The 20,166-nt window shown below is 51.0% G+C and overlaps 1 protein-coding gene across 2 annotated transcripts in view; it reads left to right on the top strand.

Annotated features, from left to right (window-relative positions):
• Window positions 1-273: 273 nt before the first annotated feature.
• The window catches only part of ARRDC1 (arrestin domain containing 1), a 59,964-nt gene continuing 40,071 nt past the window's right edge, over window positions 274-20,166 (top strand). Inside the window, exon 1 of one of the 2 annotated variants that reach the window (XM_075906000.1) lies at window positions 274-510. In XM_075906000.1, coding sequence (XP_075762115.1) covers window positions 393-510 — 118 coding nt within the window. In that variant the 5' untranslated portion in view covers window positions 274-392. Of the gene's footprint in view, window positions 511-11,571; window positions 11,597-20,166 lie in introns of those variants that run through there. The other variant, XM_075906001.1, reaches the window with a different exon arrangement.

Consider the following 20,166-nt stretch of genomic DNA (forward strand, 5'->3'; position numbering starts at 1 on the left):
AGCCCATGCATGGCAGGACCTGGGGCATTTGGCTCAGTGCCTTTGCCCCTAGCCACTGGGGCAGTTGGTTTGGTGCTTGGAAACTGGCTTGGTTCCCGGCTGGGTCCCGATCTCAGCCTGCCGGGCTGGGGTCCCTCCTCCTCCGGCCGCAGCGCGGGGATGGGGGGCGCGGTGGGAGGGACCCCGCGTCTGGGGCCACAGCTGCTAGACCCCCCCCCCCCCCCGCGTACCGCCCCGGGGCAGGGCTGGGCGGGGCGGCGCTGGCTCTTTAAGGGGCTGGGCCGTGGCCGGCTGGCGCGTCACTCGCAGCAGGTAGGAGCCTCCCCCGAGCCAGCCAGCGAGCAGCCGCCGCCGCCCGAGCCCTGCGGGGAGCAGCCGCGGGAGGCCCGGCCATGGGGAAGGTGCAGCTCTTCGAGATCCGCCTGAGCGAGAGCCGGGTCGTCTACAGCCCCGGGGAGCCGCTGGCCGGCAGCGTCACCGTGCGCCTCTCCGGGAGCCTGCAGTACCGCGGTGAGCTTCCCCGCCGCAGTGCCGCCCCCCCCCGTATCCCCGGGCAGCGGGCCCCCTCTGCCCCGAACAGCGTGCTCCTAGGGCTGCGAGCTTCCCCGCCGCAGTGCCGCCCCCCCCCCCCTATCCCCGGGCGGCGGGACCCCTCTGCCCCGAACAGCGTGCTCCTAGGGCTGCGAGCTTCCCTGCCGCAGTGCCGCCCCCCCCCCCCCGTATCCCCGGGCAGCGGGCCCCCTCTGCCCCGAACAGCGTGCTCCTGGAGCTGCGAGCTTCCCCGCCGCAGTGCCGCCCCCCCCCGTATCCCCGGGCAGCGGGACCCCTCTGCCCCGAACAGCGTGCTCCTGGAGCTGCGAGCTTCCCTGCCGCAGTGCCGTGCCTTTCTCCTCGCCCATTGCGTTTTTCCGGGTGCAGGACCCTAAGGCTGCGAGCTTGTCCGCCGCGGTACCTGCGCCCCTTACTTGGCCTCCCGGTACCGGAGCCTCACCGCTCGCAGGCTCCCCTGTTGCCCTCCGGGTCCATCCCTGCACTTAAAGGCTGAGCTCAGTGTGAACAGGTTGGGCCTCTGTAAACTGCTTCCCCTCCGCCCCCACGCCGCTTGACTAGAAGCTGCCTGCCTGGTGACTCGCAAGAGATGGATTTTCAGCGAAGTCTGCTGGGGGGGGGGGGGGGCAGTTTTGGAGGCATCCAGCCCATCCCCTCGCTGGTGGGGCTTTGTGTTGTTTCATCCCACCTCCTGTGGCTAGGACTTGGCCGCCCTCCTCCAGCCTCTCCTCCGTTCTCTTGCCTCCCTTTTCGTCTGGGGGTGGGGACGGAGGAGTTTCCCTTCTGCGTGTGGGGGGTTTTTTGTTTGGTTTTTTAAAAAATCTCTCACGGGCAGCACGAAGAGAACTTGCTCTAAGGGTAGGTGCGTGCTGGGACTCAGGATAGCTTTGGGGTGTTTAAGCATAGCCTGCGTTAGCAACAGTTTACTCACTGTCTGTCTCTCTCTGTTATTTCCCCTCCAGTTCATCTGAAGTGGGTTTTGCTGTTGATTCTGTATATTCTGCTTAGTCTCTAAGGTGCCAGGGGACCACATGTTGTTTCCCTGTGTATGTAATTTAATTTCTCTCCCACCTGGGTTTGGTGTGAGCTGTATCTGGACAAAGCAAAGGTGTGTGCGCATGCTCCCCTTTCAGACTTGGGCTGGAGAGCTGTTGCTAGGACCCTTCTCGATTTCAGGTGTTTCTGGCACGACTCTTAACAGCCTTTACTTGGGGGAAGGCACCTCGGATGCTGTAAACCAGGGGTGGGCAAAATGCAGGTCATGTCCAGCTTGCCAAGTCTTTGGATCCAGCCCGCCTGGACTCTCAGGCAGGCTGTCTGCCCGGTGCCTGTAGGCATGGCATCAGCTGGCCAATGGGAGCTGTGGTGAGCGTGCTGGGGGCAGGGGCCGCGCATTATGTCTCTCCTCCCCCATTCCCATATCCCCTCCTGGATCCTGCACCCCAAGTCACAACTCCCCCTCCTTCACCCAAACTTCCTTTCACACCCCACACTCTCTTCTGCTCCCCAGTCCCCTACCCTGGGCTCCCTTCTACACCCAACCTCTGGCCCAGACCTCACGCTCCCTCCATAGAAAAGTGCAGCTCCTTAATCACTTACCAAAATCTTGATGGAGAGCCACTCCAAGAATTCTTGCTCAGCCCTGCTATAAACCCTAAAACAGACATGTAGTGTTGACCCATCATCTAGCTGTGATCTTACTGGAGACGGACCTTGGCACAAGCAGTTAAGATCTGATTCTGAGCTTCCCCATAAAGTGTAGGGAATTCTTGGGGTTTGGAATGTAGGAAGTCCATGTACTCCAGTACTCCAGGGTCCATGTACTCCAGTACTGTCTCCAATATTGGCTGCAAAAAAATCCTACAGTACACTGAGAGAAACTGTCCTCTGCCCATTTCTCCCTCCTTCTCCTCCCCTCCTCCCACCACTAGACCTCTTCCTTTTAGCTAAGATCGGAAGCATGAAGTTTAATATCTGGGTGCTGGCTTGTTTCCAGTTTGTCCCAGCTTGTCGTAAGTCATAGCTAGCTGGGTTGGAGCACATGTTAATACTTGGTCCTAAGGTGGCATCTCTCTGTGTTTAGAGGCCAAACTATTGTGGAAAATACTTGAACTGTGACCAAGTGTTGAACCCTGTTGTCATTGTAGCATGTGTATGGCAGGAGAGGCTAGGTTGTATGGCTATTTGCTCTGATTTCTGTTGTGTGTTTTAATTGTGACTGATTTATGGGTTTGCTTTAAGAGGTTACTGCATCATCCGCATGGAAGATGCTCAGTCAGAACTGTTGGAAGTGTGTGTGTCTTGCTTTACAGCCAATAGTTCTGTTACAGCCCCATGTAAGGGAGTGGGGAAAGAGGCTGTGTATAGGGACCTTGCAGAGAATAGTCTCCTGCTCTCCCCCCCCCCCCCCAAAAAAAAACCCCAACCTAACTGCTTAGTCAAACATGAGATTAAAGAGATGACAAATTGAGTAGCTTAGAGACAAAGCCCATGGCTGGGTCCAGAGGATCCTCGCTCTTCCACTGCCCGTGCTGTTCAGTCTATGTGGCTTCCAAGTTGCAGTGGCCTCTGAAGACCTCTGTAGAAGCAGCTCCCTTGGTGAAGAGCTCATGCTCCAGTGTGCGGTGAAAGTCCCACTTCAGCATCTTCCCTTGGGACCAGTTGGGCTTTGACTAATAAACGAGAATCAGGCCTGTTGCTGTCTGGAGGCTCCTGATGTGTGACTTGGCCTCATTTCTCCCCTCTCCTTTCCCAGACAGCGGTGATGGGGGTAGGCAGCGTGGTGTTTGTGCTAGGCCCACTGGCTATAGTTGAGGAAGAGCCCTGAGTGCAGCTGCACCTCACTAATAAATTAACTACCACAAAACTCTTCTTAGAGTCAGTGAATCCTGTACTGTGTGTGCACTGGATTGCGGCCGATTGTAAGACTTTGACTTAGACTGGTCATTTTCAGAGAAGGATTCCAAACTCTAAGGCCCTGTCTATCCTGGGGGGACTCCTAAAACTTTTTTAAAAAGGAATTTAAACCCCTTCCTGTCATTAATGCTAAGTCAGCTGTGCTGATGTTAGCGACCTGCAGACACCATGGAATGGAACAGTTAGTGATGCAATGTTACCTCGGAGAACTTCCTTAGTATAAAACAGAGCTTCATCCTATAATCTATAGGCTAGAAGGAATGGTTAATTGGATGGGGGTTGGAATATGTGAGCTTGGTTCTTAACTCTGCTACAGGCTTCCTGTGTGACTCTTGTCAGTACCTGTTTCTCCTCTTTGTGAAGTATTAGCATCTCTCCCCCCCCCCCCCTTCATTGTTTGTTTGCAAAGAGCTTTGATCGCCCGCATGATACAGAAATGCAAATTATTCTTTCTTGCTTTTTCCCTTAAGTCTGAGTCTCTTTTCCTCTCCCCCCCCCCCCCCTCTCCCCCTTCCTATTCTCCTGGCTGCTGTCTTTGAATCTTGGGACTGTTTCCAAGTATTTAGATTCTTAGTCCTTCTGGTCAGGGGCCTTGTTCTGTGACCTTGTCTAGAAAACAGAGTTGCTGTAGACTTGAAGCAAGTATGCCTGTCTCATTTTAAAACTCCTCTCCCATTGGACCTTGGTGTTTTTCTTTTTTTCTTTTTCTGGCTTCTGAAAAAGCTATTGTACAGAAATAGTTAGAGGCTCGGTGATGATGTGTTTACATCCACTCTCATTAGGAAATGCTACTTTCAGCATGAGACTTCTAATGCAGTAGCCACTAGGGATGTTAAAATGCATTTCTTTGTGTAAATGTGTATCGCTGACATTTTTCAGCAGATAAGTTTACATGTGAGGTGGGGGCAGCAAAGCCAGCTCCCTTCCTCCCCCTGCTCCATATCGCTTCTGTAATAGAGCTGGGAGGTGGAAGAGGAAGTGCAGAGGGATTTTTGCAGAAGCTGGTTCCCTGCATGTATCGGCTCCCACCTTCCCCCTGCACTTCTGCCTCTGACACAAAGGTGCTATGGGGAAGTGGAGGGAGAGGAGGATTGTGTGTAACCGAGAGGGTTATTGGTTAACCCTGTTCTCAGCTACATGGTCACATCCCCAATAACCTCTGACTGCTCCCCCCTTCTCCCCCATCTTCTCTCTTCCTGAGAACCTACTCCCGCAAACAGGGCAGAGCCGTAGCATCAGGGTTCTGTCGAACTAGTCCAACGAGCCCTGATGCATTATTGGCCAACTGAGGTAACCATGGTTACCCCAGGCTACTGACTCTACTGTCGGCACGTGGAGCCGCCATTAGCAACGAGACTTTCTGCAGAAGTTTTCTCCCTTTGCCTTCCGTCAGGGTTTCCTTTGCCCCATAGAACAGAGCTCAAAGGTTCTATGACCCCTTGTTTGGAAAAAGTGCCCCCCAGCCCCCAGTTGTACTGTTTTTTTTTTTTTAAGGCCTTGAGCATGGGCGGTGGGTGAAGGCACCTCTGGGGGAGGCAAGCCCATAGCCCCTCCTCCAGCCCCACCCCTTCTTCTGAGGCCATGCCCCTTCCCTGCCCCCATGGGGAGCCAGGACAGCACGCTGTGTACGTGCTCCCCTCCCAGTCACAGGAGAGCAGGGCAGGGCCGGCCTTAGGCTGATTCGCCTGATTTCCCCCGAATCGGGCCCCATGTCCTGAACCCAGAAGTGTGCCAGGCGCCAAGCGAGTTACTATTCAGAGCTGGGGCCCTGCTCCAGCAATATTTGGAGCTGGGTCTCTCCCCCGGCTCTGCCTGGAGCGAGCCCGGGCCCCCACCTGCCGGCCCCCCCACGCATGAACCCACCCCACCCCCAGAGCATCCCCCTGAACCCCGTCCCTGCCATGCGCGGCTCTCGGTGCGGCTCCCCTTTGCTGGCGGCAGCTGCTGCTGCCATGTGCAGTGTTCTCAGGTGGACGGGGGGGACGCCCGGGCATGATGTGACATTACGGCCCGGGAATTTAAAAGTGCTCGGCGTGGCGTGGCTTAGCAGCTCTGGGTTTGGAGTGCAGGGCCTGAGTGTAGAGTCCAGGGCCTGCAAAGTGGAAGGCAGAAGGTAGGGGAGAGGGAAAACTAGGGGGAGCGGGGGGGGGGGGAAAGAGGAAGGGACCAAGAGACAGGGTGGAGGAGAAACAAATGCCAGGGGGGCAAGTGCAGGGAAAAGGGCAGGAGGGGAGGTGTCAGTGGGAGGGGGGGGACGACAGGGTGATGCTGGAGAAGGGAAGGGCATTGGGGGCTGGAGAGGGAGTTGCTGGGAGAAGGCTTGAAAGAAGGAGTGGGCATGAGAGGTGGGGATGGAGCAAGTTGTGTATGAGAGCACAGAAGGGCAGGAGGAGAATGGGGGCAGAGAGTGGTGAGGGGGGTGGGCATCAGGGAAAAAGGGGGCAGGATAGTAAGGGAAGGGGGAGGCACCAGGAGGGTGCCAGGCTAAGAGAGAGTGCAGGTGCCAGGGAATTCTGGGGGTGAAGCAGAAGGGCAGACACCTGCAGGGGAGGGACCAGCACCAGAGGAAAGAGGCAGGGCAGGTGTGTGGAGGGAGGTGTTAGAAGAGGGGATGAGTAGGGGTAGCTCCCATGATTAGAGTGGGGCTACTGGAGGAGTGGGCACAGTGGGGAGAGAAGGGCTAGTGGAGGGGGGTAGGTCCAGGAGGGCTGAGGGCAGTGAGAAGGGCAGGAGTCAGGACAGCAGAGGAGGGTGAGGAGTTGAGGGGGCAGCAGGCACCAGGAGAGCTGATGGACCAAGGGGAGGAGACATGGCAGCAGAGAGAAAAGGTTAAGGTTTAAACATATTTATTAACTAGGGTGCCACAGTGGCATATTGAAACAAGCCACATGAACTCAGTACAGGTTCACAACACAAAATCCATTCTGCTCATGGGAGGAAACTTTTAGGCTATTTCTACACTGGCGGCTTCTTGTGAACAAGTCCACTCTGTCATGTGCAAGCTGTGCTTTTTCATAAGAACATCCATGGCAGTGTGGATGCTCTCGTGCCCAAGAAAGCTCCAATGGCCGTTTTAGCCATAGGGGTTTCTTGCGCAAGAAATCCCCGCCAAGCATCCACACTGCCCTCTTGCGCAAGAGAGCTTACACTTGTTAGAAAAGAGCATAGCTCTTGCACAAGACACCCTCTCTTGCCACGCCGTACTGTAAATTTCCTTGCACAAGAGCAGGCAGGCAGTGTGGTTGCTCTGTGGGTTCTTGCACAAGAATGGCTGTACTTGGGCAAAAAGCCGCGAGCGTAGACATAGCCTTAGAGGGAACACTTCCCCCAGCCTCTCTGCCCCGAGTTAATGTCACAGACATTCGGTTAATGCAATTGCAGGATAGTTGCATGAGGGGGAGTTGGTGGGGGCCAAACTAATCTCTGTTAGGAGGAGGATGGTGGGAAAAGTCCTTCGAGAGGGGTGACATGACATCTTTTACTTCTGGTCATGTGTCCATCTTGCCCTGAACATGTCACCTCCAGAGGCCTGGCTAATGGGGGTTAGGGAGTGTGGCTAATGGGGCACCACCAAAAATTATACAAATCTGCTGACTCTGCCAGCCCTGGAAGTGGAGTTCATCGGCTGCCTGCGCCACGGGAGGTGTGAGTTTAGCGCAGGGTTTTCCTGTGTTGGGGGAGGGGGGGATTATTTATTTATTTATTTATTTATTTGCTCAATCAAAATTGCTGCGGGGCCCCGTCGAAATTGTTCGAATTGGGCCCTGCACTTCTGAAAGCCGGCCCTGGAGCAGAGGAGCTCTTACTCTCGCCGGCCCTGGAGAAGGGAGGCGGTTGGAGGGCGCACGGCATGGCCCAGCCCTGCCTCTCCAGCCTGGAGCATTCTGGGGGCAGAGTGTGGCTGGGGCTGTGCCTGGTGGGTTGGCAAGGCAGAGCCTTCCCCCGCTTCGCATACCGGACACCCATGGCCTTGAGCATAGGACGTTTTGGAGTCTTGCACAAACATAGCAACAAAAATAGTTCTGCCCCCCTCGCCACTCCTCCACCACCCTCTGTCCTTTCGGAACTTGAGTGGTGTTTGGTAATACACTGATGAGCAGTGGACTGTAATGGGAATGAAGTAGGGCTTTTGTCAAACTTGCTGGAAAGTGCTAGCTGATGAGGGCTGTTAGACAAGTTTGTTTTTCTTTATTTAAAAAAGAAAAGGGCAGGCAGGGATGGCCTTAGGCATAAGCCTCTGTTCTAGGCAGAAGGGTCCTGGCTGACTCAGCACTGCCTGGAGCACCTGGTCACCCCTCTGGCTGGAAGTGTGGAGGGAGGCTCTGTGGCCCACTTTCCCTTGCAAAGCTGCATGTCTGGCTCTGCTCTCTAGGGCAAGAGTGGAGCAGGCGTCTGTGTATTTTTAGACTCCAGGATTTGGTGTGATCCCATTGCCTGGCTGGTATCTGAATCTGTCCAAATGCAAAGCATGCGTGAAGCGGCAGCTGTCTGCAAAATGCAGGCTGTTCGGATTCATTCCTGCACATCCTCCCTATTGACGTGACTAATATCTTATTTATCAGGCCTGTGGTCAACCAGTGTCTTATCTCTGAGCAGCTGGGTTGGTGGGTGTAGTTTGCCCCTCGAGATTTACAACTTCTTCTGTTTGCCCGTTCTGGCTTCCAGCAAGGAGGTAGCTGTATGCCCACTGTAGGGACGGTGTTCTCAATAGATGTGTATCTAGTTTTTGTACTGCTGTGTCTAGGCCTTTGCTTAAGGCTCCAAGACTTCACCCTCTTCTGCCTTCCCCCCCATACACCAACCTTAGGCTACCTCATTTTGTCTGGCTCTCTGATGCTGTCTGATGCCACAATAAGCACAGAAGTATCTTGGGTCATTCGAGCTTGCCTAGCGCATGGGGAAACTCCAAGCCTGTCTTCTGAAAGAAGAACTTGGATTCCTACACCAGTGCGTTGTTTTGATCTTTAAAACCCCCCCCCCCACAATTTTCTGCTGTGCACACTTTTGGGTGCTAACCCCATAACTGGAGAGATTTGTGCTCATCCAGAGGTCTCCCTAAAGGCTGGTCCTGCAGCAAAGTCCTAAAGACTAACTCTGACTTCCTAGAAACAGGAAGCTGCCATCTTGATAACTGGAGGGTGAGTCAAATTGACAGACTCTGCTTCACGCGCAAGAGAAAATGGCATCAGTTTGAAGGAAAACACTACAAAGGTGTGAGGGTTTTATTTAACCTCTCGCTTCATGTATGGAGCTGTCTTTTGAAACTTACTGATTGAGTGCCATAGCAGACTGAGGATGGAAAGCAAGACTGAAACAGAGTTCCTCCTGAAAATATCATTAAAATAACAGCCCTGCTTCCTACACCATCACCAGGGAAAGACAACAGAATGAAGGAACAAAGTGTTTCTTTCTAAAAGCTGCTTTGAAAACTTCTGTCTCCTCCCCGCCCCTGCCCCCCACACACTTATTTAGCTGTTCAGATTACTGTAGGAATGACTAAGTGAGACTCTTGTATTTGAGTTTTAAAAGGTACAACAGACCTAAAGTGTGTATGTGTGCATCTTAGTCCTTGGATAAAAAGTTTGAATGTATTTTTTTTTTAGCAGTGATTGGGCATCTGATCTGGTATTTATCCTTATTGTAACCCTGTGAGGTGTTGTAGCACCATTTCACAGATGGCAAAACTGAGGTACAGAGATCCAGGACACAGAGGAAGTTGGTATTAGACCTGGGAATTGAAACATGTCCCTCAACTCCAGTGCTAAACACTAAAACCATCTTTCTGCCCGTGGCTTGTCTGCAGCCTTGTATATATTGGGAACAGAGGGAGGGGTTGTCCAACTTAATCTGCACCCATGCTAGGGTCAAAAGTTGCACTAATTCAGAGGTCCTCCCTCTCTCCTATCTATTTGGCCATGATCATCATAAGCATGAGCTGAAGGTCACCTTGCCCAGCTAAATGGGTGACTGATACTAACCGGAATGCACACAATGGAGCAAGTGCTGGCTGGCTGTGCTTAAAATGGCCAAATGATCTTGAAAAGATTGCATTGGAGTCAGGGCAGTATCTAAGACCAGGCCCCCCTCATGCAAATGGCCATTAACTTCTGTTTGTATTCCAAATCCACTCTACACAGCTCCTGTGTTATTGCATATCCTTCTGGATGTGGCAGTCAAGAAGTGGTGTGTTTTTTGCAAAATGGGGAGGGGGACAGAGCAAACCTGTTTCCTGTCCTAGAACAGAACAGTTGCATGCTTGAGTAGCCCAGCTCTGTGGCAGAATCTGTCTGAGACATGGAGCAAAAGGGGATTTCTGCCACTTTGGCTAGTTTACTGGTGGATCAGAAACTCCATGTCAATTATTGTGCCTTAGCTTCGCTGATCTGTTTCCATCAGCCAAGAGGAATTTGAGAACCGGAGCCATTGGTGGTGGTTGGTGCGTCATTGGGCACTTGGAATGTAGACCTGAGAGCTAGTGGCCTGCATCTGGTACGATGCCAAAGAGGTACTGGGGGATGACCGCTCCAGGGGATAAACAGGAGACTAAGCACATAAGAGTGGGCAATACTGTAGCTGATTGACTCTGCAGTGTGAAAGTGTTAGGCAGGGGAGAGGATTTAATGGCTCCCTTGCTTGAAGGAGTAACCTTTCTTACTGTTGGCTATTGCAAGTGCAGCTTTCCTCTCCATTAAAGGGAGTTAATCTTCACGCATCAGAATTGAGGTCCCCAATCTTGGGAATGTTCCTCAGTTTAACTCTCACTTTTCCATTATGGTGGAAAGATTTAAAAGTGGATGGAGGGGAACAGTCCAAATGGAGTTGATGAATTGTAGTGTAATGTCTGTGGCGGAGAGATACCTAGAGTATTTTGCAGGTGGTAGAGAGGATTAACCATTTCTTGGTAGGAAGTGATGTTGGCTTGGAGTTCTCATGGAACCTAGTGTGATTTGGGGAGTGACTGTAGGGAGACACAGGTGAGCAGATGTCATCTTCCAAACTAGGACTATAGTAAAAGGGAAGTGCAGAATGGATCTGATCAGTGACAAGAAAGGAGGCTGGTGGTAAAGGAACAGGAAGACCAGAAAAGTGATCAGATGGCTACTGGAAAGAAAAGTGACACCGGGGCTCTTGGCGTTATACTTCAGCATTCAAGTTTGTATTGTATCTTGCCCTTCAACGTTTAATACGAAACCGTTGCTGTGCGATCCTTGAGAATGGGGAAGAATCCACTTCCCCTCTTCAGTTTAATCTTTCCTTAATACAAATCTGTTGGGCTGTTCCAGGCTGCCTTGCCCTGTTGCAGGATAATCTCTTCATGTGGCTTCTCAAACTTTTGTGTGGAAGTGAAAACTGATGAGAGGAGAAATGTACAAAGGCTTTCTCTGACTGGAGGCAGTTAAGTTTTGTGTGTCTGCACAGGCTTTTCTCACTTCCTATTTGGTTTCTGGGATCTGAAACCAGAGACTAACTGACCTCTGACTACAAAGATGTCCCTTGTTTGCAGACAAAAGCCATTTACTCTGGCCAACTACATAGATGACACTTGAGTGTCAGATGTGATTTGACTTTTGCTGAGTGTCTTTAAAACTTGTCAGAAAGGAGTGCTACAGAATTGAATGGTTTTACTGTAATGGCCTGTGGGATGTTTGTAATGAGTTCTTAGATTGATACCACCTTGGATATTTGCATGCCACCATTATTAGAGTAATTTGTGCATGCACCTGAGTTGATTTGTAGAGCCTGATTGAAGCCATGTATAAAGCCTGTGATGGTGTCCATCCTCTGGAAAGCTGGGTGGCTGTAGAGGAGAGATACTGTATCCCAATGCAGTAAGGAATGTCTTTTTAAAAAAAGACTTTTGCAGGGGAGTGTAGAGGTGTATGATGGATAGGTGTGCTGGCCAGCATTTGACTCAAACATTAAACTCAGGTAGCTAGGAAGTGTTTGCAGGGAGCCAGGAGAGCTAATGGGAGATGGTGTTTGAAATTTGAATTGACAAATTATAGCTGCCTGCTACTTTCCTTTGTGGGAGTTTTGAGCTGGGGAAAGGAGACAAATTGAACCAGTTAGAAGGGCCATGCCTACAAGGAATACAGGACATGGAAATGGACTGGACCTTGAAGCATGGATTGTAAGTAGATAGGAAATGTCTATTTAGTCACAATCAAGTTATTTTCCTTGTTTGGTTAAATGTCTCTTTGCTAAGTCAGTCCATGTACTCCCCCCCCCCCCCCCCATGCACTTTTTAAGTGGTAGCCAGAGATACATTTCTGTGTTTTGATCTGTTCTTGACTCAGTTGCTCAAATACCCAGCAACCAAGTATGCTTCATCAAGTATATCTTTTTGTATTGTTAATAATCTGTGACTTCATCTCATTTGATTCTTGTGTTCTGGGAGGTAACCAAAGGTCTGTGAGCTGACCTCGGTCTTAGGCATGCAATCAGAGTACAGTTTTTCTCCAAGTTCTCTTGTGGTAAAAGAGCTTGGGGTACCCCTACAGAAGAAATTCAAGTGTTGCCTTAGGCTGCCACCACCAAGTGGGGAAAAAAAAAACCTTCTTCCTGGGTCTATTTGCCACAACCAGGGAGTCTTGGGGAGCTTTTAAGCAGAAGCCTATAGAGGCAGAGTATTTTTTTAAGGTCTCTTGTGGGCCCCCACCTTCTGCACTCAGAGTGCCAATGTGGAGAACAGCCTTGACAGAGTGAATTGGCGCTCTCACTTTCAGAGTTTGACTTTCAGCTCAAGAACAAAATCTTGGGCTTATCTATAACCAGCATTTTATGTCCACACTGATTCATACACACTAATTCTGTAAGTGAACAAATACATCGTCTCAACCTTTCACCTTTCACTTTGCTGAAGTGGATGCAGGTTATATCTGTGTCTCCAGCCATTTCTGCCCTTATGACTCAAGTCCTGAGGTGGTTGCTTGCTCACTGAGAACAGAAACTGTGAGAACCTATGGCTCAGAACTGCCCTCCAAGGCTGGCTGTGTGCTACGAGTGTCTGCCGGCAAAACTTTATCCCTCAGAAGTGCAAGGAGGTGGGATTCCCTGACCTGATAGATGCCCCTAGGGTAGAAACAGCTATGTTGTTAATCTGGGCTAGTACCAATATAGTTTGGATTTGCTGGTGGGGGCTCTTTTTGGGTCAGGGGGCACTGACCCACAGAAAAATCAGTTGGGGGGCACATTTAAGTGATGGAGAAACCTCACACGTGTCCTCCAAGTGAGAAGGAAGGGGGCATTCCCTCAGGCACTAGCCCCAAGGGGGCAAGTTTCAGGGCTTGCCTCCAGGGCTGGATTAACTCCTCTGGGGGCCTGAGGCTAGTGGATTTTGTGGGCCCCTCTAGGCTCTGGGGTGGGGTAAAAATGAGAGGCTCGGAGTGCAGCCGGAGGCAAGCAGGGTAGGGGTGCAGGAGCAGAATGGTGACGCTGGCCCTGTGCAAGGCTGTAGGGAAGTGCTCTGTGCGGGCACTAGTCCCGCTGCTCCACTGGCTGCGATTCCCAGTATGCAAGGGGGGGGAGGGAGTGGGGCCTGTAGGGAGTGCTTCGCTGCAGCTCACAGAACCTCTTCCTCCCCAAGCTGGGCAGAGCCCACAAGTTGGATCCAGACTGGGGCTTGTGATGGGTGGGGCCATGAGACTAGTGGGCCAGCCACAGTGCACCCCCCAACGTAGCTGGAGCATCCAGGCCCCAGGCTGTAGGTTCCCCACCCCTGGAATGTGTTACTAGTAACAGTGTCGCTTTGCTGGTATAGCTGTGTCCACACTAGGAATACTTGGTTGCTATGGTTACCACCAGTGAAGTGATCCTAGCATAGACATGGCTCCAGAGAAGGCCCTATTTCTCTGGGACCATCCGAGTCCTTTCATGATGGTGTCCAAGCAGCAGGCCTGATTGAGGCTTAATCTCTTCCGAAGAGGTGTTTAATGTCCTCTCTGCTCTGCATCTCTGTGATTGTTTAACGTTTCGGAGCATGTTAGCGCCTGAGTGTAGTAGCTGTAATGTGGCAGGCTGGAAAAAGGAAGCCATGCAGAAAGGATAGAGCAAGATGTTTGTGCAACTTCCTGGCCTATGATAGCGATTTAAATCTGACACTCCATGGTGCTGCTTTAAAAAAAAAAAAAGGGGGGGGGGGAGGGAGAACTGTGTCCTCACTTAACCGAGTACAGCACATCAGAGATCCAGTCCAACATGAATCCTGGTTAATTTGGATAGAAAAACAAACCCATGAAGTGCAAATCTCCTTTCCTTATTTAAGTCCTTTAAAAGTAGGTGGGCAAGGTAGCCGTCTTGTTTGGCAAATAAAGCCCTCTGGTCCTGTAGTTGTGCACAGAGTCTGTTGGTACCATATGGGGTCACACTCCTTGAACCGATGTCATGGTCTGCACAATGGCTGATGTAAAGGGGCAAGAGTTGATGGTTTTCTTCCCACAGCTTTCCTTACATCACTGTTGGCAGTGGCCAGATTTAAAGGACTTTGCTCCCAGAATGTCTGAGCACAACTTCTCTCTTGGACTTTGACGGGTTATTGCTGATCTCTCTCATTCAGTGAATTGTTGGCTTGTTCTGGCAGCCAGACAGGGTTGGGATGTTTTGCTTTGTGTTTCCAGGAAAAGAATAATACATGGGTAATGTGTTTGGAGGGGCGGCTTATTAGGCTGTAGACTTGACGGGCATTAAAGCACCTTGTGGGGGATGTTTGCCAGGGCTCTAGAGAGTCACTAGTGATCATAATTAACTGAGACTAAGAGCTTTTCTAAACGAGATTTGCACCACAATAATTTAAGGCATGAATTTAAACCAGTGCAAAACATGGTGTGGCTGCTGCTTGCAGGTTTTGCAACCTGTTTTGCTCTAATGAAATCTGACTTTTTTTTTTTTAAAGGACTTGAAGCTAAATCAGAATGAGCTCTTGATAAATCAAACTGAGGAAGCTTGGCTCAGTGGCTAGGATGCTCCCTGTGTGGTTTTGAGTTATGTCACTGTGGCTTTAAAACACCCTCAAACCTGCGGCTGTGAGTGTCAAAACCTGGATCAGCTGATTTAGCTCTAAAATTCAGCGCACAGCTCTTTTGCAACCCCTTAGTAGAGACCTAAGCCAGAACATCTCCATTGCTGTCCCTAGTAGGGATGTGAAAGGTTAATCGGTGAGCCTCACCCTTAATGGGTACAGACATTCCCCTACCCTGAAACCAGGAAATAATAGCAGTGCCTTGGCTCACAGGAGGGTGGAGGTGTTAGTGGGGCTCTGACAACCGCGATAAGGCACATAGATTGATATGGCTTTAACTAGATCTATTTAAACACAGTTCAGCTTATTCTGCTGCAACTTCCTGCTGTAGACAAGCCCTAAGAACCTGTGGGTGGGTACAAGTCTCCCCCCTATCCCCCCCCACAGAGCACTGTCTGCGTCTGGCACGCTCTGCAACCGGACAGCATCGTCCTGTTGAGCCCTGGGTTAACGCATAGGCCTCTAGTGCACAATATGCACCATGATAAATGCCATCAAACTCAGGAGGGCCACCTGAAGTAACAGGCTCTAATGGAACCTGCTCCTGGCACTAACTAAGGTCAGATCTGTGACTGGGCAAATACTGAACTTCTTGTAGAGAGAATCTTGAGCCACAGCTCTTGGATCTGAGCTTTCCCCAAGTTCAGGGGCGGCCTGATGTACAATCTTGGCTCCGGCCTGGCTCTTCTGTTGGTTAGTTTCATAGGGAATTATTTTCCTTTGTGGGGGTTCTGCCAACTTCCACTTCCCTGTAGTTGAGGAAGGCTTTGTTACCAGGGGTGTGATTCTCCACACCTAGCTCTATATGGGGTGGGGGTGGGGGGGAGGCTGTGCACAGGGGATAATCCTTGGGGTAGGCTGGCATTGCATTGTATTCCTACAGAATCTTGGTCCCTGCTCCTGTCCCTTCCACCACTTCTTAGACCAGGGTTGCACAGGAATATTATCCTTTGTAGACTCTCGTCCCAGGTAACTTTGCAGGGGAGGAGGGTAAAGGAAACATGGGCTTTTAGGGTCCAGCACAGAATCTACTTGATTCTCTGGAGTGTTAGAATAAAACCCCAGGAGTCGGGATTATTAGGCAGAAGGGTGGGTCAAAGTACAACCGATAGCATGGCTCTGTAGTTGTGTGAAAATGCCTGCTGTGCATGTCTGTCCGATGAATGGAGATCGCATGGGTCATACCCTTCTTTCAGGCAAAGCAGCTTCTCCACTCTAGGACTTCAAGGGCGTAGGATTTGAGACTACACCCCAGTCTGAGTTGGGGAAATCCTCATCTGTCTGGAGGGTGGAAAATCTTTGAAATCTGACTCGTGAAGAGCAATGCTCCTGTGCAAGTGGAGTGACAGAAGGGGGTTAAAATGAAAGCAAAGCAACTGAATGTCAGTTTCTAGACTCCAGCCCCAGAATGTCCCCTGCTTGCCACTGTAGTTTCTTAGCAACAGGCAGCTTCAGGCAGGCTTTTAAAATCATGAACACACCTTGGTTGTGCTTTTCCTTCCTTTCCTCCCTCCTTCCCCTCCCCCTCCAAGCTACCCAAAAAATCTAAGTGGGATGCACTGGTTCACTTCCCGTTCCCCACCTTGCAGTGTGTGGGAAGGAACAGGCTTGGTAAACATTCTCAACTTGGGTTGGATTTTTTTTTCCAGCTGTTCAAGGTGACTCAGTTTTAATTCCTCCTTGGGCAGCCAGTATGCTGATAAGCCGCACAGTGCTCTAAGTGTGGTGTTTAAGCAGGGAAAAGTGCCTGAGGTTGTAAACACGTGGACTCTTGTTCATAATGAACTCAGCACTTAACTTTTTTTTCTTTCCTGCCCCTGAGATACATGCAGAAGAAATCCTTTATGGGGACAACAGGATCTGTGGTCATGTTCAATTTGTTGGTGATTGAAGAAAATGCTTGGAGATTTGGGGAGGGAGGGAAATCTTCCCCCATGCTATATATGGGTTGAGCTGGACAAGTGACCTCTACTTTCTTCACCATGGGGTCTATTTGTTCAGCCTGCTGTTGGAAAAAGCTGCATTTGCTTCAGTCAAAATGTCTCCTTAGGTAGCATGGAGACGGTTACCCAGAAAAACAAACCAGTGCTCCACCTGAGCAGCTTCTTGGCATTCTGGACTCAGGCAAACCTTTCACAAAGTGCTGAAAGGCCAAAGAAGGAGAAGTGTGGCCCGGGGATGCTCTTCAGGATTCCTTTGAAGTAAAACCCAGGGAGAAGAGAGGCTGGCTCTTGCTAGTGTAGAGACTGCACAGCCCCAGATGGAATAGCCTCCGGGCTGTGCCTGATTGGAATATTCATGTATTCTCCAAACTTACTCTGCTACAGCCTTTGCTCCTATTTCTCTGTTGTGTGGGACAAGCGCAAGCTGCGTAAGCCACAAGCAATACAGCCCTGCAGCTCAACTCGACAGTTGATTTGGACTTTCTGCAGGCCATCGGTAGTACTGAATGCATACAGTCCTACAACTGGATGTAGCCAGCCCCAGCTAGTCCCATTTGTTCTATGTTTACTGGTGGTCTTCGAAGAGTAACAGTCTTCCCCTGTCACCTTCTCAGCTGCAGCTTTCAGCTGACTCTTCCAAACACCTTGCTTGGCCTGGTACATTGTTCACAGGGGTGAATGACAGCCATGCAGAAGTCTTTCCAAAATCCTACTTATTGCCTCAAAGTGGAGGCATAAATGGGGACAAGACCATTGGTGTCTTGTTGGTTTAGCCCTCTGCTTTTGAGTTAGCTTCGCTCAGGGTGGTGGGATAGAGTACAAGATCCTCATCAGAGGAGAATCTCTTCTGCCCCCCCCCCCCCCCCCCAGCTTTGGGTCCCTGCAAACTACTCTGACTGCAGCATTTTCTTCTAGTCACCATCTGCTCAGGTGTCTGTATAGCCGTGTGTGCATGGCCATCAGTGCCTGTCATCCAGAATCTGGTCTACTCCTTCAGCAGGTGGCAAAACAGGCATTTACAGCTGCTTCTCTTGCTCTTAGGGGTGTGGTGTCTGATCGACACAATCATGGTTTGAGGCTATTGTAGAGAAAGGGAGGGGACACTCTGGTCTGCTGCTTAAATTCATCCAGCCTGCAGCAAATCTCACTCCAAGCCGGAAGCCCCAGCATGTCCCTGTGGCCCCTAGGTGTAGGGGCGATCGGGGAGCTCTGTGGGCTGTCCTGACCCCAGCAGCAACTCCAAAGCTCCCATTGGCTGAACTGCTGCCAATGGGAGCTGTGGGGGTAGCTGCCTGGCCCCTCTGCCTGCCTGCATGTGCAGCCCCTAGGCAGACAGGGAGCCTGCCTTAGACCCGATGCACTGCCCATCAGGAGACGCTTCAAGTAAGTGTAGCCAGGTCAGAGCCTGATGCATGTCTGGCTCTTGGAAAGCTTAGGGGGTCTCTAGCCCTGGACTGTCCCTCTGTTGTGCTCTGTACACAGGTGATGGTGCAGCATCTCTTGGGAAGAGCCACGAAGGGCGGTGTAATAGTTCAAGCAAGGGGGGGAATGGGAAGCATAACCGGCTCTGACTACACGTGACCCCGTCAATCAGGAGTGAAAGTAGCCTGCGTCCTAGCCACCGCTTAATGCTGTCGTCCGACGATGTAATTTAGAAATGTCTGTTCGTCCATCCAAGTCCATTTGTTCAAGAACTCCTAAACGGTAAGAGTTGGGACCACCAAGTTTGGTAGGCAGCTTCTCTGCTTCTAACTTAAAGCAAGCTCAGGGTTTGGTTGTGCCAGGATAATGGATGTGGGTCCAATTTGTTTTCCATAAATTGGAAAGGGAGGGGTCTGGTAGGAGGGAGCTACACTGCAGAATGACCATGGGGGGAAGAGAAGAGGGACCAGGACAGCCATAACCCCATTAGCTGTCCCTTTCTCCACCCCTGCCAGTCCATCTATGAATTTCAGACTTGGTCTGTCCTCCAGCCAAGGAACATGCACCCTTTCCCGGCTATGCCCTCCTTCCATCTTGGCGGACTGCAGCGGCCTGCAGTCCAATGTCCCTCCCCATCTACCACCCTCCCCCCTCACCTCTCACACCCTGGAGCCCTGTACTGCCTGTGCTTCCCTGCTATTTCCCAGCACCTTCGCAGTGTGCGAATCACCTGATTCACGCTCCGTCCTTGCCCTTCCCTCCCAGAGCTGGAATGCCATGAACTGGCTGTCAGACGGGGTAGGGGGGAAGCAGCCCATGGACCTGCGGGGGGGGAAGCCCACAGGACCGCAGGCAGCCCACCACTGGAAGAGAGACCAGGTGGGTGAGGTAATAGTCTTTAGACCCACTTCAGTTGGTGAGAGCAACAGACTTTTCAAGCCACATAAGGCTCTTCCTAAGATGCTCCAAGTGTCGGAGCTAAATGAAAAGGATGAGAGTTAGTGCGCATTCTAAGCGGCTGCTCAAGGTAGAGAGGCCCAGTAAGCCTTCTGCAGTCACTGGACAAAAGGGGCAGGAGTTAGTGGGTTACAGATCACTGTAATGAGCCATGAATTCAGGGACTCTGCTCATTCGGTGACTTTTAGTGTCTAGCAGAATTCTGAATTTAAGCTCCCGGGCTCCTCTTTTGAACATGTGTTTTAGGCAGGTTTCCTCTGAGGATGGAGAGCCATCATGATCGCTCCATAACTGACCTTTGCGCAAAACCCTTTCCCACAGGTAATGGGTGTCTGTTTTTTCTCAGCAGTCTGGCTAGAGAACTATTTCACCCAGGAGGCATGTGATGGCACCTGATACAAATCTGGCTCCTGGCAAGCGCTCTGTCTTGTCACAATCAAAGTTCAGTTATCCCATCAAGTTCTTCCTCCCTTTCCAGTGTTGTAAGAGTGTGGGGTGACTAGTGTTCATCCCTTCCAGACCAGTGGAATCGGAATTCCTATCTCTACAGCAGAGAGATGCCAGGGGACTGGGTATGCATGGGCCTTCAATATAGTCTTAAGCACATCTGTCCCATTTTTGTAGAAGCATAAGCCCTGTTCCCAGAGCATGCTTTAAAGTGGGGAAACTATCCCACCCCCATCGCAGGTGATGGTTGGGATAAATTAGAACCTGGATCCAAACTGCTCTTGGCTTTGCAAAACCAAAATACTGTCGCCTCAGCTCCTCTATTACTCGGGACGTAAAATCAAGTTTAATCAGCCAGTTAAATATAATCCTTAAATGGGATCCACTCCAGTGGTGTGGGAGGCCCTGCTGGGCAGGAGCACCCTAGGCCACAGCATGGATTGGGTGGTGGGGATGCTCTGACCAGACTGGCCCACGGTGCAGGTGGGGGGATGGGACTGCTCCATCCTGGTCAAGCATCCCTACTTAATACAGGTATCTCTCTCCTTCCTTTTCCACCTTGCTCAGGTGGCCTGCTCTGTTGCTTCGGTACATAGGGCTTGTGTGTATGCAGGGCATATATAAGAAGTGACTGGACAGCCCTAGCTGAGTGGGGACAGTTAAAATTAATTAGTTATTGGTTAATTGGAGCATCTCTTCTCTTCAGCAATTTATGACCTTCCCAGCCATCTCTCCAATACATTTTTCTTCCTCCTCAGACATACAAGGAACGCAACCAAAAATGATTAGCGGTCTAGAAAACATGACCCATGAGGGAAGACTGAAACAATTGGGCTTCTTTAGTTTAGAAGAGAGAAGAGATGGGACATGATGGCAGCTTTCAAGTATCTAAAAGGGTGTTACAAGGGGGGGGGG

This window comes from Pelodiscus sinensis, chromosome 22 (genome assembly GCF_049634645.1).
Source record: "Pelodiscus sinensis isolate JC-2024 chromosome 22, ASM4963464v1, whole genome shotgun sequence".
NCBI classification, from domain to species: domain Eukaryota; kingdom Metazoa; phylum Chordata; order Testudines; family Trionychidae; genus Pelodiscus; species Pelodiscus sinensis.